Source organism: Schistocerca serialis, chromosome 6 (genome assembly GCF_023864345.2).
Source record: "Schistocerca serialis cubense isolate TAMUIC-IGC-003099 chromosome 6, iqSchSeri2.2, whole genome shotgun sequence".
Lineage (NCBI taxonomy): Eukaryota > Metazoa > Arthropoda > Insecta > Orthoptera > Acrididae > Schistocerca > Schistocerca serialis.
The window spans coordinates 554,285,567-554,310,693 of NC_064643.1; the positions used below are offsets into that span (position 1 = coordinate 554,285,567).

At 46.2% G+C, this 25,127-nt stretch overlaps 1 protein-coding gene across 1 annotated transcript in view; it reads right to left on the reverse strand.

Annotated features, from left to right (window-relative positions):
- LOC126484205 (uncharacterized) overlaps positions 1 to 25,127 on the reverse strand; it is a 369,533-nt gene that overhangs the window by 10,054 nt on the left and 334,352 nt on the right. The window contains exons 2-4 of the mRNA XM_050107618.1: positions 23,776 to 24,065; positions 13,514 to 13,712; positions 4,511 to 4,657 (exon numbers count right to left, since the gene is read on the reverse strand). Coding sequence (XP_049963575.1) covers positions 4,511 to 4,657; positions 13,514 to 13,712; positions 23,776 to 24,058 — 629 coding nt within the window. The 5' untranslated portion in view covers positions 24,059 to 24,065. The remainder of the gene's footprint in view (positions 1 to 4,510; positions 4,658 to 13,513; positions 13,713 to 23,775; positions 24,066 to 25,127) is intronic.

Genomic DNA, 25,127 nt, shown 5'->3' on the forward strand with positions numbered 1-25,127 from the left:
GGAAAAAAGAACACATTGACACCGGTGTCTCAGACCCACCATACTTGCTCCGGACACTGCGAGAGGGCTGTACAAGCAATGATCACACGCACGGCACAGCGGACACACCAGGAACCGCGGTGTTGGCCGTCGAATGGCGCTAGCTGCGCAGCATTTGTGCACCGCCGCCGTCAGTGTCAGCCAGTTTGCCGTGGCATACGGAGCTCCATCGCAGTCTTTAACACTGGTAGCATGCCGCGACAGCGTGGACGTGAACCGTATGTGCAGTTGACGGACATTGAGCGAGGGTGTATAGTGGGCATGCGGGAGGCCGGGTGGACGTACCGCCGAATTGCTCAACACGTGGGGCGTGAGGTCTCCACAGTACATCGATGTTGTCGCCAGTGGTCGGCGGAAGGTGCACGTGCCCGTCGACCTGGGACCGGACCGCAGCGACGCACGGATGCACGCCAAGACCGTAGGATCCTACGCAGTGCCGTAGGGGACCGCACCGCCACTTCCCAGCAAATTAGGGACACTGTTGCTCCTGGGGTATCGGCGAGGACCATTCGCAACCGTCTCCATGAAGCTGGGCTACGGTCCCGCACACCGTTAGGCCGTCTTCCGCTCACGCCCCAACATCGTGCAGCCCGCCTCCAGTGGTGTCGCGACAGGCGTGAATGGAGGGACGAATGGAGACGTGTCGTCTTCAGCGATGAGAGTCGCTTCTGCCTTGGTGCCAATGATGGTCGTATGCGTGTTTGGCGCCGTGCAGGTGAGCGCCACAATCAGGACTGCATACGACCGAGGCACACAGGGCCAACACCCGGCATCATGGTGTGGGGAGCGATCTCCTACACTGGCCGTACACCACTGGTGATCGTCGAGGGGACACTGAATAGTGCACGGTACATCCAAACCGTCATCGAACCCATCGTTCTACCATTCCTAGACCGGCAAGGGAACTTGCTGTTCCAACAGGACAATGCACGTCCGCATGTATCCCGTGCCACCCAACGTGCTCTAGAAGGTGTAAGTCAACTACCCTGGCCAGCAAGATCTCCGGATCTGTCCCCCATTGAGCATGTTTGGGACTGGATGCAGCGTCGTCTCACGCGGTCTGCACGTCCAGCACGAACGCTGGTCCAACTGAGGCGCCAGGTGGAAATGGCATGGCAAGCCGTTCCACAGGACTACATCCAGCATCTCTACGATCGTCTCCATGGGAGAATAGCAGCCTGCATTGCTGCGAAAGGTGGATATACACTGTACTAGTGCCGACATTGTGCATGCTCTGTTGCCTGTGTCTATGTGCCTGTGGTTCTGTCAGTGTGATCATGTGATGTATCTGACCCCAGGAATGTGTCAATAAAGTTTCCCCTTCCTGGGACAATGAATTCACGGTGTTCTTATTTCAATTTCCAGGAGTGTATAATGCGGGCGCTTTGCTCCCCTAGCCCCGCCATATCGAAATTCGCAAAGCATGCAACACAACGGTCTATTCAATACAGCACTGAAGAACAACTAATAGTCATACAACAATGAAACTTCCTGAAGTTACACATTAAATAAGGCGTGTTTATGGATAGCAACCGCATTTTGCTCCAACACACTATTGGCGCGAAATTATGGATGTTCCGGAATTTTTTGAGCAGACATAACGAAATCGGATACTTGAGTGTAAGGCGTATCCAGGAGCAGATGTAGACCCAGATCACAATTTACTAATGATGACGAGTAAGCTGAAGTTTAAGAGTCTAATCACGAAGAATCAATGTGTAAAGAAGTGGGATACGGAAATACTAAGGAATGAAGAGATAACAGGCTAAAGATACTGTGATAATGAATAGCTCAGTTGGCAGTTCAGTTGGCGAGGAATGGACATCGCTAAAGAGGCCCATCACAGAAGTTTGAAAGACAAACATAGGTACCAGGGAGATAACAGTGAAGAAACCATGGGTAATAGAGGAAATACTTCAGTTGATCGACGAATGTACGAAGTACAAAAATGTTCAGGAAAATTCAGGAAGACAGAAATACAAGTCATTTAGGAATGAAATAAACAGGAAGTACAAAGAATCTAAGGCGAAATGGCTGCACGAAAAATGTGAAGAAATTGAAAAGGAAATGATTGTCGTAAGTTGAAACTCAAATCATAAAAATGTCAAAACAATTTACGATGGGAATTCCACTGCTAAATGCAGAGGAGAGAGTGGATAGGTGGAAAGCGTATATTGATGCCTGTGTGCGGGAGAACACTTATCTGATGACGTGACAGAAGAAGAAACAGGAGTTGATACGGAACGGTTAGGGGATCCACTATTAGAATCAGAATTTAGAAGAACTTTGGAAGATTTAAGATAAAAAAAGACGGAAAGAAAGGATAACAGTACATTCCAGTTTCTAAAATCACTGGGGAAGACCCAACAAAACGGCTATTCACGTTGGTGTGTAGATGGCGATATGCAATCATACTTTCAGAAAAACATCACCCATACAATTCCGAAGATGGCAAGAGCTGACAAATGCGAGAAATATCGCACAATCAGCTTTAGAGCTCATGCATCTAAGATGCTGACAAGAATAATATACAGGAGAATGGAAAAGGAAAATTGAATACTCTTAGATGACGATCCGTTTCGCTTTAGGAAAGGTAAAGGCGCCAGAGAGGCTGTTCTGACTTTGCGGTTGATAATGCAAGCAAGCCTGAACAAAAATCAGGGAACGTTCATATGATTTTTCGACCTGGAAAAAGCGTTAGACAATATAAAATGGTGCTAGATGTGCGAATTGAAGACATGCGCGGAAAAACAGGCTAGCCCTCGAATGTAAAAGCTTACAGATAAGTGTTGCCATCTGTTGCTGGGTATGGCAGCTATCAAAATCGACGTTGACCTCACCCCTAAGTGATATTTACGGGTGAGACCAATGCCAATTTTGATAGTTCCCGTACCCAGTAACAGATGGCAACACTTATCTCCAAGTTTTCACATTTGAGGGCTAGCCCGTTTTTTCGTGCATGTCTTTAGTTTCGCAGAAAATTAGCGGTAAGCTGTAGGTTCAAAATGGCTCTAAGCACTATGGGACTTAACATCTGAGGTCATCAGTCCCCTAGACTTAGAACTACTTAAACCTAACTAACCTAAGGACATCGCACACACATGCCCGAGACAGGATTCGAATCTGCGACCGTAGCAGCAGCGCGGTTCTGGACTGAAGCGCCTAGGACCGCTCGGTCACACCGACCAGTGGTAAGCTGTAGGGAAAGGCGGGTAATACAATAAGTACAAGAATCAAGAGGTAACAATAAGGCTGGAAGGCCAAGAACGAAATGTTCGGATTAAATAGAGTTTAAGAGACAGATGTAGTCTTTCGCCCTTAGTCCTCAATGTATACATCGAAGAATCAATGATGGCGCCTTGTCACGGTTCGTGCAGCTGACCCCGTCGGAGGTTCGAGTCCTCCTTCGGGCAATGGTGTGTGTACTGTCCTTAGCGTAAGTTAGTTTAAGTTAGATTAAGTAGTGCGTAAGCCTAGGGACCGATGACCTCAACAGTTTGATCCCATAGTTCTTACCACAAATTTCCAAATCAATGACGGAAACAAAGAAAAGTTCAAGTGTGTGGAAGTAAAATTCAATGTGAAAGAATATCAATGATAAAATTCGCTGATGACATTGCTCTCCTCAGTGAACGTGAAGAATTACAGGATCTGTTGAATGGAATGAACAGATTAATGAGTACAGAATATGGACCGAGAGCAAATCTAAGAAAGACGAAGGTAATGGGAAGTAACAGAAATGAGAAGAGCGAGAAACTAAAATCAGGACTGGTGATGAAGCAATAGATGAAGTTATCGACCTCTGCTACCTAGGCAGCAATATAATCCAAGATAGACGGAGCAAGGCAGACATAAAAAGTAGTCCAGCACTGGCAAAAAGAGGATTTTTGACCGAGAGAAATCTACTAGTATCAAACATAGGTCTTAATTTGAGGAAGAAATTTCTGAGGATGTACGTTTGCAGCACGACATTGTAGGGTAGTGAAACATGGACGTGTGAAAACAGGAACAGAAGAAAATCGAAGCATTTGAGATGTGGTGCAACGGAAGAGTGTTGAAAATTAGGTGGACTGATAAGTAATGAGGAGGTTCGCTGTAGAATCGGCGAGGAAATGAATACGTGGAAAACACTGATAAGGAGAAGGAATAGGATGATAGGACATCTGTTAAGACATCAGGGAATAACTCTCATGGTACTAGAGGGAGCTGTAGAGGGTAAAAACTGTAGAGGAAGACAGAGACTGGGAATACGTCAAGCATATAACTAGAGCGTAGGGTGAAAGTGCTACTCTGGGATGAAGAGTTTGAAGCAGGAGAGAAATTCGTGTCGGAACGCATCACACCCCCCCCTCCCCCCCCCCCCCCCCATACACACATACAAAAACTCATTTTCTCAAAATGTTCGTGTTCCTGGCGGAAATACAATGATGACATATTTAATCAGGTAAATATGTGAGAAATAGCTACTTACGTGAAGAAAAGCTTCAGCATTTCTCCTAGTAGGCCAAAGCGTTCCACAGAGTGCCCGTGGACCTCACAGATTGCTCTAAGAAGGCAAGCGTGACCATCCATCCCGAAACTCGAAAGGAAATCCTCCACAGCAGCATAAAGAAGAGCTCTGGAAACAGTTTTAAAAGTCTTACTTTCTCATCCCCCAGCAAAATTTATTGCACAATAAATAAAACAGCATTATCATAGCTTGAAGTAAATGACACTTCATTAAAATTTGGATAAATAATGTCAGGAACATTAAAAATAAAGTCTAAAGTGAGAAATGTGCTTTTGCGTAGTTCACGATCATAATGCAGATTTTAGTTTAGCCAAAATCGCTCACAATGGTCTCAGAATATATGTCAATTATACCAGCACAACCATTATCCTCCTCGTCACCAATATCATGATTGTCATGTGCAACAAGTTGAGAGAGTTGAAAATATATAAGTCGCCAGATCCGGATGGAATCCTACTTCGGTTTTACAGAGGGCACTGTTTGCAAATGATCCCTTAATTTGCATGCATTTATCTCGAATCTCTCGCCCAGCGCAAAGTCCCAGGCACTGGAAAAAAGGCAGGTTACTCCTGTCTATAAGAAGCGTAAAAGAGTGAACCCACAAAGCTACAGACCAATATCCTTAACATGGGTTTGCTACTGAATTATTGAGAAAATTTTAAGTTAGAATATAATAAATTTTCTTGAGACCAAAAAACTTCTGTCCATAAATCAGCACGGATATATACTGAAGCGCCAAAGAGACTGGGATAGGCATGCGTATTCAAATACAGAGATATGTAAACAGCGGAATAGACAACAAGAGTCTGGTGCTGTTGTTAGGTCGGTTACTGCTGCTACTATGGCAGGTTATCAAGATTTAACTGAATTTGAACGTGGTGTTGTAGTCGTAGCACGAGCGATGGGACACAGCATCTCCGAGGTAGCGATGAAGTAGGGATTTTCCCGTACGTCCATTCCACGAGTGTACCGTGAATATCAGGTATCCGGTAAAACATCAAATCTCCACCATCGCTGCGGACGGAAAAAGATCCTGCAAGAACGTGACAGAAGTGCAACCCTTCCGCAAATTCCTTCAGGTTTCAATGCTGAGCCATCAACAAGTGTCAGCGTGCGACCCGTCCAACGAAACATCAGCGATATGGGCTTTCGAAGCCGAAGTCTCACTCGTGTGCCCTTGAAGACTGCACGACACAAAGCTTTACGCCTCGCCTGACCCAGTCAACACCAACATTGGACTGTTGATGACTGGAAACATATTGACTGGTTGGACGAGTCTCGTTTCAAATTGTATCGAGCGGGTATGGAGACAACCTCATGAGTCCATGGAAGCTGCATATCAGCAGGGGACTGTTCATGTTGGTGGAGGCTCCGTAATGGTGTGGGCGTGCGCAGTTGGAGCGATATGGGACCACTGACACGTCTAGATACGATTCTGCCAGGTGACACGTACGTAAGCATCCTGTCTGATCACCTGCATCCATTCATGTCCATTGTGCGGACTTGGGAAATTCCAGCAGGATAATGCGACACCCCACACGCCCAGGATTGCTATAGAGTGGCTCCAGGAATACTCTTCTGAGTTTAAACACTTCCGGTGGCCACCAAACTCCACAGATATGAACATTAATGAGCATATCTGGGATGCCTTGCAACGTCATGTTCAGAAGAGATCTCCAACCCCCCGTACTCTTACGGATTTACGGACAGGCCTGCAGGATTCGTGGTGTCAGTTCGCTTTAGCACTACTTCAAACATTACTCGAGTCCATGCCACGTCGTGTTGCGGCACTTCTACGTGCTCGCGAGGGCCCTTCGAGATATTAGGCAGGTGTACCAGTTTCATTGGGTCTTCAGTGTATAAAGCAACGCTCGTGCGAAAATCTGATTGCCCTTTTCTTACACGATATCCTGCGAGGCATCGATGGAGGTCAACATGTGGATCCCATATTCCTTAAAACTTTGCCCCCCCCCCCCCCGCCCCCCGCTGCAAAATGTTAATGAAAGTCCCGAGCGTACGGAATAGGTTGCCAGATATGTCACTGGCTCGATGGCTTTTTAAGTAATAGAATCCAGTACGTTGTCCTCCATGGCGAGTATTCAATGGATACAAGGGTATCGTCGGGAGTGGCCCAGGGAAGTGTGATAAGACCGCTCTTGTCCTCAGTATGCATAAATAACCTGACGGACATGGTGAGCAGTAACCCGCGACTGTTTGCCGGTGCCATTGTAGTGCACTGCAAAGGGACGTCGTTGAGTGACAGTAGGAGGATGCCTTAGACAGAGTTTCTATGTTCTGTGACGAGTGGCAGCATGCCTTAAATGTAGAAAAATGTTTGTTAACGCAGCCGAGTAAGAGAAACAAATCTGTAACTTTCCAATACACTGTTAGTAATGCACTGCTTGACACAGTCACGACGATTAAATGTTTAGGCGTAACGATGGAAAGCGATACGAGCACATAAGGACAGTAGTAGGAAAGATGAACGATCGACTTCGGTTTATCGTAAGAATTCCAGGGAAGTGTAGCTCATCGATAAAGGAGACCGCGTAAATAACACTAGTGCGACCAGTTCTTGAGACATGCTCAAGTTTTTGAGATCCCTACCAGGTCGGACTGAAAGACATCGAAGCAACTCAGATTTGTTACCAGTATGTTTGATCAACACTTGTTTACTGACGGAGATGCTTCGTGAGCTCAACTGGGAGTGACTGGAAGGAAAACGACGTACAGTTAGCGAAACACTTTTGAAAAAATTGTAGAAGCGACATTTGCAGTTGACCGCTGATGGATTCTACTGCCGCAAACATACATTCTGAAGACGAGGTTAGAGAAATTAGGGATCACAAGATGGCATATAGATAGTCGTTTTTTCCTCCGTCCATTTGTGAGTGGAACAGGATAGGAAATGACTATTAGTCATACACCACACGGCGGCTTGCCAAGTATGTATGTAGATAAACAACATCAAAATCGTCATCAGGCATTTAACATCAACTGTTTGATAAAGTCCTCCTTTTCCGTGCATTGCGTCCTCCAATTATACACTCCTGGAAATGGAAAAAAGAACACATTGACACCGGTGTGTCAGACCCACCATACTTGCTCCGGACACTGCGAGAGGGCTGTACAAGCAATGATCACACGCACGGCACAGCGGACACACCAGGAACCGCGGTGTTGGTCGTCGAATGGCGCTAGCTGCGCAGCATTTGTGCACCGCCGCCGTCAGTGTCAGCCAGTTTGCCGTGGCATACGGAGCTCCATCGCAGTCTTTAACACTGGTAGCATGCCGCGACAGCGTGGACGTGAACCGTATGTGCAGTTGTCGGACTTTGAGCGAGGGCGTATAGTGGGCATGCGGGAGGCCGGGTGGACGTACCGCCGAATTGCTCAACACGTGGGGCGTGAGGTCTCCACAGTACATCGATGTTGTCGCCAGTGGTCGGCGGAAGGTGCACGTGCCCGTCGACCTGGGACCGGACCGCAGCGACGCACGGATGCACGCCAAGACCGTAGGATCCTACGCAGTGCCGTAGGGGACTGCACCGCCACTTCCCAGCAAATTAGGGACACTGTTGCTCCTGGGGTATCGGCAAGGACCATTCGCAACCGTCTCCATGAAGCTGGGCTACGGTCCCGCACACCGTTAGGCCGTCTTCCGCTCACGCCCCAACATCGTGCAGCCCGCCTCCAGTGGTGTCGCGACAGGCGTGAATGGAGGGACGAATGGAGACGTGTCGTCTTCAGCGATGAGAGTCGCTTCTGCCTTGGTGCCAATGATGGTCGTATGCGTGTTTGGCGTCGTGCAGGTGAGCGCCACAATCAGGACTGCATAAGACCGAGGCACACAGGGCCAACACCCGGCATCATGGTGTGGGGAGCGATCTCCTACACTGGCCGTACACCACTGGTGATCGTCGAGGGGACACTGAATAGTGCACGGTACATCCAAACCGTCATCGAACCCATCGTTCTACCATTCCTAGACCGGCAAGGGAACTTGCTGTTCCAACAGGACAATGCACGTCATCATGTATCCCGTGCCACCCAACGTGCTCTAGAAGGTGTAAGTCAACTACCCTGGCCAGCAAGATCTCCGGATCTGTCCCCCATTGAGCATGTTTGGGACTGGATGAAGCGTCGTCTCACGCGGTCTGCACGTCCAGCACGAACGCTGGTCCAACTGAGGCGCCAGGTGGAAATGGCATGGCAAGCCATTCCACAGGACTACATCCAGCATCTCTACGATCGTCTCCATGGGAGAATAACAGCCTGCATTGCTGCGAAAGGTGGATATACACTGTACTAGTGCCGACATTGTGCATGCTCTGTTGCCTGTGTCTATGTGCCTGTGGTTCTGTCAGTGTGATCATGTGATGTATCTGACCCCAGGAATGTGTCAATAAAGTTTCCCCTTCCTGGGACAATGAATTCACGGTGTTCTTATTTCAATTTCCAGGAGTGTATGTATAGCTCCAGTACGTTTTCTAATGTCGTCTTCCTATCTTCCGTTACGTCATCGTCTCGGTCTTCTGTTATCCATTTTACTGTGTTTTTAGCGTAACATTGTGTAGCAAGATGCGGTTCCAGAAATACTTGGGTGTGCTCCACGAACAGGAGTCGCAGTCTGAGGTCCCTCACTCTGTTACTCCAGTGCCATTTCATTAGGCCAGAACACTACCTTTCCAGGAAGTCACACGCGGCAATACAGCCTCTGGCAATCGTACCCATGGTACATCATCCTTCCAGGACCCGAAGAGTTTGGCTAGACACGTGAACAGCGCAAACCACGCATGTCTTTCTTCAGGGCTCCAAAAATGTGGAAATCACATGAGGAGAGAACGGGACTGTATGAAACATGTGTAAGGGCTTCCTAGCGAAACTTCTGCAACCTCGGCGCCTTGTGGGTGGACATTATCTGGCAACAGGTTGATACCGAGCGTCAACATTCCTGGACGTTTGGACTTGGTGGCGCTCTTCTCTTTCTTGGTAAGTGTCTAGATGAACAAGTCGAAAGGCTCAGCGATGTTGTCGGACGGTATTGTTCTGTTGCAGGATAATGCCCGCCCAGATGTCGCCAAGGTCGTTTCAAGTGTAAGTTACACATCTCCCATACTGCCCTGATCCCTTCCCATGCGATTTCCATGTTTCTGTCTCCCGAAGAAAGACATTTGTCGCTGTCGATTTACGAGTGTTGGAACTTTAATAATGGCAACTATTTAATTACAGCTCGCACAAAATACATACGTGTTTCAAAGTGTTACTGACCTTCAAAGTAGTCACCAGCATTGTGTATAACCCGTTGCCAACGATGTGGAAGTCGTAGGATACTCTTAGCAGTGCCAGTTGTGTTGAGAGTTCGAGCGGCGCGGTCTATTGCCCGACGAATTTGTAGCAGTTCTGAAGCAAATGTCGTGAAGTGTTTCCTTCGGTTTAGTAATCGAGTTGAACTCAAGAGGGCTTAGGTCAGGGGAGTGCAGTAGGTGGTATAGCACTTAGCATCCCCATCAGTCAAACAAATCAGTAACAGCTTGCACTGTACGTGCTTGAGCATTGTCCTGCAAAATGATGGTCAGGTCCTGCAAAAAAGTGTCATTACTTCTGTCTCTATGCTGTTCATTTTTGGAACACAACCTACGGCCAGCCTAGAGACAGATGTGATGACACTTTCTGCACCCTCAAACCGTCGGCCTGCAATTTACGGTAATTTCGAGACGTAGACAGATGGTTCCACATGCCACCGGAAACTTACGAAGGACACGTTAGCTCCATGCCATCACTGCTGTATTACGTTAGAAAGGTAGACGAGCATTATTATCGTCAGTAGTTGACTGGGAAAGGTAGGAAAGGCGGTGGGTACAATTGCTGATCAAAATGCTTCGAACTAATGTCCTCATTAAAAGTCTAAATCTCTTCACAGTGCATCACTGAGAGAGGGACTTTAATACTGTTGATGCTCAACAAAATAATAAAACTGGAAAACACTGTGATCTTAATCCATAGGTGATAAAACTTATCCTAATAAGCCCAATAACAACCCACACTGTTCCGCAAGTGGTGATCAAAACTTCCCAAAAACGTCTTGATGGTGAACCGATCACGTTTTTCAGCCAACTTGATATTATTCGACTGTAGGACCCTGTGATAGCTCAGAGTTTCCCCTCACCTTTTCTCTCTCAGCACCACCAATAACATAAACAAGACACTACAGTTACACGCAGTCATCTCAGTTGAGTCTAATCGAGCTACATACATACGACAAAACTCTCATACTAAACAATAGAAAGACGTCACTGGGAGCGAACTAAGAAATTTCGTATTGAAATGTTTTCATTGCGCCTCTACGGGACCTAACCATTTTCAGACTCTGCGCTTTCGACGATATTCCCTTCAATGTCCCAGTTAGCCACTGTTCGCCAGAAGAGCCCAACTAGAATCGTTCTGTACACTAAAGCATGTTTTTCTGCAAAGATCACCCGACTCCGTCCAGTCTTGGTTCTACCTCGACGTTGTTACCGAACAATACGGCGCAGTGGCAAGTAGGTTGTGTTCCAAAAATGAACAGCGTAGAGACAGAAGTAATGACACTTTCTGCAGGACCTGACCATCATTTTGCAGGACAATGTTCAAACACTTACAGTGCTAGCTGCACTCCCCTGACTTCAGCCCCCGTGAGTTCAACTCGAATTCTAAACTGAAAGAAACACTTCCCGGCATTCACTTCAGAACTGCTACAAATTCGTCGGGCAATAGACCGCGCCGCTCCAACTGTCAACACAACTGGCACTGCTAAGAGTATCCTGCGACATTCACATCGCTGGCAAAGGGTTATACACAATGCTGGTGACTACTTTGAAGGCCAGTAAAACTTTGAAATAGTATCGATTTTGAGCGAGCTGTAAATAAATAGTTGCCACTATTAAAGTTCCAACCATCGTACTTCGGACGAAGAAGTACTCGCCTAGGTAGAATCGTAGTTCCATAGGCAACCGCAAACATTTCTCCATGAAGGCACTGACCGTCTTGTTTCACAGTGTGATAAATGTATTAACTGTTGTGGCGATTACTTTTGAAATAACAAACAGTTTACTTACTTTTTTCCAACTGCTTTGTTTTCATTTGACTGTCCTTTATATTTTACGAAGGTAAAGTTTTTGCTGATTTATAGTTGGTCAGTGTGGCAAATTGTATGACATACTCTAGATGTTTTTAATATTTATAGCTACTGAATTATGACACCGGCTATATTCTTTCTTTTGTGGCATTGTAAAGACCTTTCGAATAAAACTTCTGCGACAATTCGTGTAAATTTGATCAAAAATTATTTGCATACGTCACAAAAAACGTCAAACTGTAAGCTCTTCGTGAAAGTCGTACCTTGATGTATTTAGTTGTTCAGTGCTGCGCTCCAGAAGATACAGGACAGAGCCTACATACACTACTGGCCATTAATTTTTGCTACTCCAAGAAGAAATGCAGAGTATAAACGGGTATTCATTGGACAAATGTATTATACTAGTACTGACATGTGATTACATTTTCACGCAGTTTGGGTGCATAGATCCTGAGAAATCAGTACCCAGAACAACAACCTCTGCCCGTAATAACGGCCTTGATACGCCTGGGCATTGAGTCGAACAGAGCTTGGATGGCGTGTACAGGTACAGTTGCCAACGCAGCTTCAACACGATACCACAGTTCATCAAGAGTAGTGACTGGCCTATTGTGACGAGCCAGTTGCTCGGACACCACTGACCAGACGTTTTCAATTGGTGAGAGATCTGGAGAATGTGCTGGCCTGGGCAACAGTCGAACATTTTCTGTATCCAGGAAGGCCCGTACAGGACCTACAACATGCGGTCGTGCATTATCCTGCTGAAATGTAGGGTTTCGCAGGGATCGAATGAAGCGTAGAGCCACAGGTCATAATACATCTGAAATGTAACGTCCACTGTTCAAAGTGCCGTCAATGCGAACAAGAGGTGACCGAGACGTAAACAATGGCACCCCATACCATCACGCCGGGTGATACACCAGTATGGCGATGACGAATACACGCTTCCAATGTGCGTTCACCGCGATGTCGCCAAACACGGATGCGACATCATGATGCTGTAAACACAACCTGGATTCATCCGAAAAAACGATGTTTTGCCATTCGTGCACCCAGGTTCGTCGTTGAGTACACCATCGCAGGCGCTCCTGTCTGTGACGCAGCGTCAAGGGTAACCGCAGCCATGGTCTCCGAACTGATAGGCCATGCTGCTGCAAACGTCGTCGAACTGTTCGTGCAGATGGTTGTTGTCTTGCAAACGTCGCCATCTGTTGACTCAGAGATCGAGACGTGGCTGCACGATCCGTTACAGCCATGCGGATAAGATGACTGTCATCTCGACTGCTAGTGATACGAGGCCGTTGGCATCCAGCACGGCGTTCCGTATTACCCCCCTGAACCCACCAATTCCATATTCTGCTAACAGTCATTGGATCTCGACCAACGCGAGCAGCAATTTCGCGATACGATAAACCGCCGATCGCGATAGGCTACAATCCGACCATTATCAAAGTCGGAAACGTGATGGTACGCATTTCTCCTCCTTACACGAGGCATCGCAACAACGTTTCACCAGGCAACGCCGGTCAACTGCTGTTTGTGTATGAGAAATCGGTTGGAAACTTTCCTCGTGTCGGCACGTTGTAGGTGTCGCCACCGGCGCCAACCTTGTGTGAATGCTCTGAAAAGCTAATCATTTGCATACCACAGCATCTTCTTCCTGTAGGTTAAATTTCGCGTCTGTAGCACATCATCTTCGTGGTGTAGCAATTTTAGTGGCCAGTAGTGTAGAAGGGCGCCAAGTTGCATACAACGAAAGGCAAGGTTTCGCGTTTTAGCCTGCTAGAAAGTTACAAAACAGCAAAGGCTCGTCTTTGTTCCGTTAGAGTATGAACATACGTAGTTACCTCTCGCCTCCGTGGAAGTTGGCGTTGGGCGGTGCCTTGGGCGGCGGCAGGGAGCGCCCGGAGCGCCTCCTGGAGAGCAGCTGGGAGAGGTAGTCAGCCAGCAGCTGGCCCGTCATGCGGCCCATGGAGCGCGCCAGCAGCGGCGGCAGCACGCCGTACGGGTTCTGGTTGTCCGTCAGCCCCAGTTTGTCGAAGTCGACTGCAACAGCGCCACTATCATCACACACCGCATCTCACTCTACAGCTACTAGGAACTACCTTCCACAGTCCGCATGTTTTATGTGAGGGCACCCACAGCTACTGAAGGTCATGATGAATGAAGATACCTCTGACAGCCAGTAAAACTTGGTTTTAATTGACTACAATACGGGTTTCACGGCCTACAGCAGTACCGGCAGGTGCAACTCACATATTTAGGAACTAAAACATAATATAAAAATGTACTCCCCCCAAACTCTGCAAGTCCCTCCAGATCCTCGAGCGCCAAGCACTCCACCTCACCTTCCGTAAATGCCTCCTGGACTGAGCGGCTGCTCCCGGCGGAGTTTCGAGTCCTCCCTCGGGCATGGGTGTGTGTGTTTATCCTTAGGACAATTTAGGTTAAGTAGTGTGTAAGCTTAGGGACTGATGACCTCAGCAGTTAAGTCCAATAAGATTTCACACACAAAGGGGGGACGTATACGCCTCCCGCCCCCACACGGATCCTCTATGACCTGATTCCTTTCCCCCGCCTGCTCCTTTTCCTCGAACACGTCCGTGTCCTCTACACCTCCCGTCGACTTGATTCCCCTCATCCGCTGGTTGCTCCTCTCCTCTCCAACCCTCACCCACTGCCATGCCTTCATTGTTGTATCCCCCCCCCCCCACCCTCCACTTCCACATCCTTCATCTCCTTTCCCGACGTGGCTTCCATCAACTGCCCCTCCAGGATGATGCCCTCTCTCCCTCCATTTATCCTCCTATCAACTATGGTCCTCACTAGCCCCTTACTCCCTCTGTCCTTTTCCTGGGCTCCCTTTCCCCCTTCCATCCTGTTTTTTTCTCCATCTACCCACTCCTTGACTCCATTCTCTCCCCTGGGTCCTTATTCTTTCTCCTCCACTGCCTTCCCCACTCCTTCTCGGGTCCACCCTGTCTCCCTTTTCCTGTGTCCTCTCCCTCCATCGGCTCCCCCTTTTTTCCTTTCCTTCCCCCTTTTTTCCCCTAATCGTTCCAGGTCCTCCTCCCCCCCCCCCCTCTCACTCTTCTGCCGCCGTGTCTCTTCTATAGCGCATAGTGCTGTTTAAGTGCGTGTTCAGTGTTGTGCGTCCCCTGTCAGTGTTGACACCATATTGTCGCTAGGTGTGTTCTTTAAATGTTGCGAACAGAAACCAGACTGTCGCCATGTTTTTTAATTGTGCCTGTCTATTTACTATGTGTTTTAATCAGCATCACTGACCCATTGTTTTTATATTATCTTCGCAATTTTTCGCCTTGTTCCAGTTTTAATCAGTTACCGTTTTATCGTCTGTTTTTATTTTTATGATAGCTCCTAATTTTGTTTTTAACTTTTCTGTAGGCTGCATTGTGGCTGCAGTAAGGAGGGGGAGGGGGGAGAATTGAATGGTTCAAATGGCTCTGAGCACTATGGGACTTAACAGCTGAGGTAATCAGTCCCCTAGAACTTAGAACTACTTAAACCTAACTAACCGAAGGACATCACACACATCCATGCCCGACGCAGGATTCGAAACTGCGACCGTAGCAGTCGCGCGGTTCCGGACTGAAGCGCCTAGAACCGCTCGGCCACCGCGGCCAGCGGGGGCATTGAAATCCAATGAATGAAATACAATAAAACGAACTGAAAATTTGTGCTAGTATATGGAAACATATTTGAAGGCGTGTATTCGCAATAATTACTACATTAATCCATCGCACCGTAGGTGAACCTAACGTTAATAGCAAAGGTATTGCCATTGAGAGAATATTGTCAGTACTGAAAGAAACTAGACGAAATAAGGGTACTTTATTTATTTTTATTTAGCGTATGGCTATACATGCAACATTAATACATCAAGTGTTAGACATTAAAATCTTATAACAATCATAAATATAATTTATGTTTATATTAGTCAGTTAAAAGGTTATATCGAGGTTTGAGATCCATTCTAGCGCCGATGGGGATGCCTCCAGGAAGTCGGACCAGTTCCCTGCATATGCTCGCAAGGAGCATTCACCATGGATGTGTTGGATCGTCTGTCTAGGGGCACCGCAGTCGCATTCTGGTGACATCGCTCTTCCCCATTTGTGTAGTGAATCCGCACACCTGCCATGTCCAGTACGTATTCGATTTAATGCGGACCATGTTTTCCGTGTTAGTTCCATTCCAGAGATGTTGCAGTTATAGCTCTCAAACCAGATCTGTAGTTGGTCATTTGTCTTTTGGTTCCAATCTAGTCTCCATTGTTTCATGTGGTCATAGTTATTATTTTGAAGCTGCTCAGCTGTGCGTATGGGTAACTTTCTTGATTTCAATCGAGTGTGTCGCAGTTGTGAGAATTCTTCTTTAATTGGTAGTTCTGGTTTTGTCTCAATCTTTCTGAATTCGTGCAGTAGGGCCGCTTTTCTACGCAGGTCCGGGGGCAGGATATTACATAGCACCGGTAACCAGTACGTGGGCGTTGATTTAACCTCATTGTGTTATTTAATTGCCTGTCAATAAGTTTGGTGTGACAGCTATTAATCCAGACTGGAGCGCAGTACTGAGCCACAGAGAACACTAAGGCGATAGATGAGGTGCGTAATGTTTTTGCGTTAGCTCCCCAAGTAGCACCGCTAAGTTTTTGGATGATGTTATTCCGTGTTCCAATTTTTGCAGTGGTGTTCTCCAGATGTTTTCGGTAAGAAAGAGTGCGATCCAATGTTATACCTAAGTACTTTGGAAACTTATTATGTTTGAGGTTGGTGTTTCCGAGTTTTACGTTAATAATTTCATTTGCCATTTTGTTATTAAGATGGAATGTAGATACTTCAGTTTTGTTAGGGTTTGGCTTGAGTCTCCATTTCTTGAAATAATTGTATAGTATTTCAACGTCATTATTAAGGACTTCCTCTGTATTGAAGAGATACTTGTCTCTGGTAGCCAGTGCTATGTCATCCGCATAGCAAAATTTTCTTGACTTTGTGTTTGGGAGGTCTGCTATATAGAGGTTAAACAGAAGAGGGGCCAATACGGAGCCTTGCGGAAGCCCGTCGTTAATAAGTTTTGTTTTGCTTGTCTTTCCGTTTAGGGTGACCTGGAAGGTTCTGTTACTCAGCATAATATGTATTAAGGATGTTAGAATCTGGCAAGGAATGACTCTTAAGAGTTTGTAAATTATTCCATCTCTCCAAATAGTATCATATGCAGATGTTAAGTCTAGAAATACAGCACTTGTTTTCAATTTCTGTTGAAAGCCAGCCTCTATGTAGGATGTTAATGCCAGAAATTGGTCACAGCAACTACGGCCAGGTCTGAAGCCTGCCTGTTCTATAGGTAAGTTCTCCATAATAATGCCGCTAATTCGATTATGGACAAGTCGTTCGAGAAGTTTGTATGTACAGCTAAGAAGTGCTATTGGTCTGTAGCTTAGTGGTTGGTCTGCTGGTTTCCCTGGTTTCGGCAAAGCTATTATTCTTGCCTTTTTGAATTCTCTAGGGAGATGGTTTGTAGTCAAAATGTTCGAAAAGAAATTTGCCAGCCATTTGACTACGTTCTTTCCAGCGTAGGTTAGAAATTCTGGATGTATGTTGTCAAAACCTGGGGCTTTGCCCGGTTTCATATCCTTGAGGGCAGTAATGACATCATCCTCAGTGAATGGTCTGGAAAGCTCTGATATATTTGGAGTATTCTTTTTTAGTGTTCTGAGTTCGCGCTTAATCATCCTGGTATGTGGTTTGTCTCTCGGAGCTCTTGACATTTCGACAATAAGGGTACTGGAAAGGTGGTTAAATTCTTTGCATGTCCAAGTATCTAAGAAAAAGAAACAGTGCTGAAGGCTAAAAACGATTTCGGAGATATAGCTCAGACGCAGTTAACGGTGGAAATAGTGTTAGGCCCTGGATACATAGTAGAACACACTAGGCAAGCCTCTATCTTATCATCCACACCAGACGGAAGGCGCAGTTTGCAACAGTAGGGTCTGCCTTCACAGGTCACCAGGAAACACTAACTGCGTAGGTAAACACTCGTAGTACCTATCACGCGGACGTTGAGACACGATGTGCTAGTGACTGAGGGCGCTGGGTCGCTTCCTTGCAATACAGTTAGCCATAAAAATAATCAGATTTTGCCAAACTTTATTATGCCTTGAATCCAACTGACCATTCAACGTGTTCTAAACTCTGTCTTTTATGTGTCTAAAAATTTCCACTTCCTCCAATACGTCAAAACCTGGGCTTTTTCTTTTCTATGGAAGATTACAAGATTTTCAGCAAGACATGTCGTAATACGTCGATCTCCCGCTGATGCGACGTTAATGCAGATGTCGTACTTTTTAAATGAAGATGTTCCGGGAATCTTTTTACCGAAGGACCTACCCGTTTACCATGTGTATTTTTTTATTTTTTGGGGTACTTATTGCATTTGATGCACTACACGCTATCTGTGTTACTTTTGTAACACACTCTCTATGTCTAAGTTTTTCAGTCAGGTTAGAAGAAATGAAATACCCTGGGACAGTATTTTTGGATCTCATACAACGGCCAATTTTCTCCGAGATGGAACCCAGATACGGTAGTCTACTAAAAAAACCGCTTCATTGGTCTGACCAGTCGGTTGAAGCATTATGCCGCCCCATCTAGATCCCATCTACGAGACAACATCTTTTTTTCTTTTTTAACATACTCTTATTTACAGCATTAATAAACTCTTCTTCATATCCATTTTGATAATCAACGTACTGTTTAAGAGCTTATTCTTTTACTTTGGGTCACTTTTGAAAGGAGGACATCGTTCATACCATTCAGCATAGCTCGAAAAGCAGCATACTTAAATGGGTAACATGCATCTTTATGAGCAACCCAGTCTGTCGTTACAGGCTTTCTGTAAATGTTAATTTGCCATTTTTGGATCTCTCACTGACATTAAAAATTGGAAAAATCAGTTCTGACAATTGCCTTTAGCACACGTCTACAGCTACAACACAACTGTTCACTCTTATATAACAATAACATCAACGGCGTGATACAAAGTCGAATATATCATTTTACACATTCAGTATAAAACTGCCTTCGGCCAGCGACATCTTGCAGCCACACCCTCTCAAAAAATGGTTCAAATGGCTCTGAGCACTATGCGACTTAACTTCTGAGGTCATCAGTCGCCTAGAACTTAGAACTAATTAAACCTAACTAACCTGAGGACATCAAACACATCCATGCCCGAGGCAGGATTCGAACCTGCGACCGTAGCGGTCGCTCGGTTCCAGACTGTAGCGCCTAGAACCGCACGGCCACTCCGGCCGGCCACACCCTCTCAGCTGCTTGCACTGTAAGCCAGACATGACCCGACATTATGGGTCATGAGCGTTTACCATTTTATCATGATTTTACTCTGTGTGACGTTGACATTTGTGACTACGTATTTTATCTGCCTATTCTGTTAACTTCATGAAGACAGGTATGTTTGCTAACCTTCCAGACTATGTTTATTACGATACTAGGTGTAATAGTTGATAGCCTACTATTACGTAAATTTTTTCATAAGTATGTACATTTTTCTTTACACATCAATTTTAAGATGATATAATGATTGCAACGATTAACGTAACAAACAAATATTTGCGATTAGAGACTCTTGCGGTATTTTCAAAATTTCATGACACTGGATCGTTGTCACCTTCATAGTGACTATATCACCCCTCATCTGCACAAGAACGTCAAAAATTAAATTGGTAGATACATTAATTAATGAGGAGCTATTGTTTCGAATTTGGGAAAAAAGAAATTTATACCTTAAGTAAAAGAAATTTATACCTCAACTTGAGTAAAAGAAGGGACATTATCAACACTGCTAGGACACATTATGTGGCACCAAGGACTCGTCAGTTTGGTGATGGATGGAAGCATGAGTGATAAAAATTGTAGAAGGAGACCAACAGATGAATAAGTTAAACCATTTCAAATAGATGTAGATTGTAGTAATTATTTGCAGACGAAGAGGCTTGAGCCATTGGCACAAGGCGTGAGGCAGCTAACATTGACTTGACCGCATACAGAACATCCAACGTCACGAGACGCAGACAAGTCGTTGGACATCTCCAGTAGAAATATTGACCTATGCTGTCTCTATACCCTCCATATTTGCGAAAGTGTTGTCGGTGTAGGATGTTGTGCACGAACTGACCTCTCGATTATGACCCATAAATGTTCTAAGGGATTCATGTCAGGTGATCCGTGTGGCCAAATCATTCGTCCGAATTGTTCAGAATGTTCTTCAACTCAATCGTGAACAGCTATGACCAGATGACATGATATCGTACACTATGCGATCAAAAGTATCCCGACACACCCAAAAACATTCGTTTTTTATATTAGCTGCTTTGTGCTGCCACCCTACTGCCAGATACTCCATATCAGCGACCTCAGTAGTCATTATATGTCTTGAGAGAGCAGAATGGGGCGCTCCACGGAACTCACGGACTTCAAACATGGTCAGGCGTTGGATGTCACTTGTGTCATACGTCTGTACGCGAGATTTCCACACACCTAAACATCCCTAGGTCCACTGTTCCGATGTGATTGTGAAGTGGAAACGTGAAGGGACACGTACAGCACAAAAGCGTACAGGGCGACGTCGTCTGTTGACTGACAGACCGCTGACAGTTGAAGAGGGTCGTAATGTGTAATACGCAGACATCTATCCAGTCCACCACACAGGAATTCCAAACTGCATCAGGATCCACTGCATGTACTACGACAGTTAGGCGGGAGGTGAGAAAACTTGGATTTCATGGTCGAGCGGCTGCTCATAAGCTGCACATCACGCTGGTAAATGCCAAACGACGCCTCTTGGTGTAAGGAGCATAAAATTACACAACTGAACTGTGGAAAATCGTTCTGTGGAGTGACGAATCACGGTACACAATGTGGCGATCAGAAGGCAGGGTGTGGGTATGGCGAACGCCCGGTGAACGACATCTGCCAGCGTGTGTAGTGCCAACAGTAAAATTCCGAGGCGGTGGTGTTATGATGTGGTCTTGTTTTTCATGCAGGGGGCTTGCACCCCTTGTTGTTTTACGTGGCATATCACAGCACAGGCCTACAGTGATGTTTTAAGCACCTTCTTGCTTCCCACTGTTGAAGAGCAATTCGTGGATGGTGATTGCATCTTTCAACACGATCGAGCACCTGTTCATTATGCACGGCCTGTGGCGGAGTGGTTACACGGCAATAGCATCCTTGTAATTGAATGGCTTGCACAGAGTCCTGACCTGAATCCTATAGAACACCTCTGAGATGTTTTGGAATGCCGACTTCGTGCCGGGCCTCACCGACCGACATCGATACCTCTTCTCAGTGCAGCACTCAGTGAAGAATGGACTGCCTTTCCCCAATAAACCTTCCAGCACGTGATTGAACGTATGCGTCGGAGAGTGGAAGCTGTCGTCAAGGATAAGGGTAGGCCAACACAATACTGAATTCCAGCATTACCGATGGAGGGCGCCAAGAACTTGTAATTCATTTTCAGGTATGTCTCCGGATACTTTTGATGACCTAGTGTAGTTTGGGAACATAAAGACCACGCATAGCGCCAAATGGTCTCAAGAAGGCGAATATAACCATTTTCACTCAATGATCGGTTCATCTGGACCAGAGAAACCAGTCCATTTCATGTAAACACAGCGCACATCATTATGGAGACACCAACAGTTTGCACAGTACCTTGTTGACAACATGGATCCATCACTTCGTGGGTTCTGCGTCACATTCTAACACTACCATCAGCTCTTACCAACTGAAATCGACGCTCATCTGACCAGGCCACAGTTCTGCAGTCGTTTGGGGTCCAATCGAGATGGTCAAGAGGCCAGGAGAGATGCTACGGGCGATTGTACGCTGTTAGCAAAGGCACTCGCGTCGGTCATCTGCTGCCGTAGCCCATCAACGCCAAATTCCGCCACACTGTCCTAACGGAAACATTCGTTGCGCGTCCCACATTGATATCTGTGGTTATTTCAAGCGGTGTTGCTTGTCTGTTAACCCTGACAACTCTACGCAAACGCCGCTGCTGTCGGCCATTAAGTGAAGGCCGTCGGCCACTGCGTTGACCTTGGTGAGAGGTAATGCCTGAAATTTGGTATTCTCACCACTCTCTTGACGATGTGGGTTGCTAAAAATTGGATTCCCTTACGATTTCCGAAATGGAATGTCCCACGCGTGTAGCTCCGACGATCACTCCGCGTTCAGAGTCTGTTAATTCCCGCAGCGCGTCCATAATCATGTCTGGCACCTTTCACATGAATCACCTGAGTAGAAATTACAGCTCTGCCAATGCACTGCTCTTTTATACCTTGTGTACGCAGTACTGCGGCCATCTGTTTATGTGCATACTGCTATCCCATGACTTTTGGCAACTCAGTGTAAAACTCACCAGCCGGCCGCTGTGGCCGAGCGGTTCTAGGCGCTTCAGTCCGGAGCCGCGCTGCTGCTGCGGTCGCAGGTTCGAATCCTGCCTCGGGCATGGCTGTGTGTGATGTCTTTAGGTTAGTTACGTTTAAGTAGCTCTAACAAGGGGAGGCCACGACGTATGGAACGCGGATTTACTGCAAACTTTGTACACTCGGAGTACTCCATGAGGACAACAGAATGTGTAAGCAGTAGCGCGTACTTCTCAAGCGTTATTGAGAAAATCGCAAGATAATTTCGGTCGTTAAATATATACCTGCGCGTGGCCATTTTCACCATAAAGATGCGGTAGCCGAGCGATTAGCGTTCAAGTACCGTAATCGCTGTATAGCTGGCTCGAGTCCCGGTCTTCAGTTTTTATTTATTTTCAATACAGTAATTTTCTTTGCTATTTACATTACAATTGATATAATGGGAAAAATATGTGTAATCGGATAAACTTTTATTAAATTTGCAACGTTATTTGGCAGTCTACAAAATTTTACTATCACAAATAACATAATATTCGTAACTTTATGTTTCCCATGTTTTGACGAAAAACACCATCCTGCAACTTGTACTCGTAATGTCGAAAACGACGATTAATTGTACATCTTTCGAAAGCCGTCTGTGCCGGTCAAAACTTGGAGGTAACAGATAGTTTCGGGCTCCTTACAGGTATAAGGGATTTCTCAAATCACGGACAAGTAAACATTTTCAGTATCACTTTATACGTTTGGTCGTTTGCTAGTCGATAGTTATGAATATTATATTATTTGTGATAATAAAAGTTTCTAGGCAGCCAAATAACGTTGTAAATTTAATAAAAGTTCATCCGATTACACGTATTTTTCCCATTATGTCAATTGTAATATAAATAGTAAAGAAAATGCCTGTGTTGAAAATAAAAAAAGAAACAGACTAACGGGACTCGATTCATCGATCCAGCGATTACGGGGCTTGAACGCTAATCGCTCGGCTACCGCATTTTTATGGTGAAAATGGCCACGCGCAGGTATATATTTGACGACCGAAATTATCTTGCGATTTTCTCAATAACGCTTGAGAAGTACGCGCTACTGCTTGCACATTTTGTTGTCCTCATGGAGTACTCCGAATGTACAAAGTTTGCAGTAAATCCGCGTTGCAAACGTCGTGGCCTCCCCTTGTAAGTCTAGGGGAGTGATGACCTCAGATGTTAAGTCCCATAGAGCTCAGAGCCATTTGAACCATTTTGTAAAGCACACCGGACATTGGGTTCTACTGAACACAAGTACATATCTTTCTTAGTGGTCAAGCTTTCTGCTTTGACGTAGGGAGCGTTCGTACTTAACACTGGTTCTACTTTACGTGACACGTGGCGAGAATATCGTAGAACTTATTTTGTGTTTCAAGTGACGAAATGGCTCCTCAGCGAGAAATAGCAGGAAGTGACGTCACAAAACTCGTAGAGCGCTACGACAGCGTTCGCTATCTCGTCCGATGTGTCAACGGCTTTACACATGGTAGACAAGCGTGGAAAGTGCACCTTCTTGAACTGAAGACGGAAACAACAACAAACAGAGGCAACCAACAGGTTCTTCGCACACAAGCCACATACTTTATTACCATAAGGTTATGAATGCAGTGTAACTTACTGGTGAAGGGCAAGCTGATGGACATGTTGGAGAGGAACCCGTCTGGGGGGTACCGCACGAAGGGAAGCGACAGCGACGGCGTGATGACGAGCGAGGTGCCCGGCGGCAGGGCTAGGCGGCCGTCGTTGGTGACCCAGAGGAGCCTCTTCTGGCGGGACAGTGTCCGCGACGGCCGCGGGCTGTCTGGAGACGCAGAGGAGGCGTGGCAGGGTACCGCCTGCCACAGCGCGGTCCCCAACACCAGCACGAGCAGCGGCAGCGAGGGGGCGCCGCGCGCGGACATGGCCCACCTGCAACACCCAACAACGGCCCCGCTCTAGAGCACTCGCTCCCAACCTCTCTGAGACCGTTACCCTTGAGGACAATCAGGTATTAGCTACTACCCGTTTTTCTCCCCTTACCATTGTATTGTATTGTATTGTATGCAACTGGGGACCTAGAAACGACGGAGAGGCTTCGTCTCCGCCGTAGCCTCAGTGGTTCACAACCCCACAACAGGTTACAGCAGCCCACTCACCCCCACCTCCGTCCCACACGGAACCCAGGGTTATTGTGCGGTTCGCCCCCAGAGGACCCCCTGGGAACCCTCACACCAGACGAGTGTAGCCCCAATGTTTGCGTCGTAGAGTAATTATGGTGTCGCGTACGTGAGAAAGTGTGCGCAGCAATCGCCGACATAGTGTAACTGAGGCGGAATAAGGGGAACCAGCCCGCATTCGCAGAGGCAGATGGAAAACCGCCTTAAAAACCATCCACAGACTGTCCGGCACATCGGATCTCGACACTAATCCACCAGGCGGATTCGTGCCAGGGCCGGCAAGCCTTCCCACTCGGGAAGCAGCGCTTTAGACGGCGCGGCTAGCAGGGCAGGCTGTGTTTCACCTTACGTGAAAACATTAAATGCATTCACAATTGAATGGCGAAAGGTAAATGCATCGCTCAGCTTTAAAAAAATGGTAAGGGACAGCTAAAGAAAAACAGAATTACTGTGTGTAAAACATCTGTGATGTGCTTTATCGATATTATTTATGTTTAGGGATTGAAATCCCATGAAGTCAAGATACTACATGAAATCTTCTGTGTTTGTGTTGATTACTAGTTTCGGCTAACAATTTAGCCATCCTCTGATCGTAAGACATTCTTGATTAGTGTTGGTACCATTTCAGCTTTAGACATGGTTAAAATCTTTCTTAAAATGACAAAAGCCACATGATGAAAGACAGCTTTTCATCGTTCGTGACAAGGGCTCAATTCTACTTTCCATGAACAATGAAAAGCAATTATTAATCATGTCATGTGTGGATGTTGTCATTTTAAGAAAGATTTTAAGGAATGAAATGACACAACTTCAG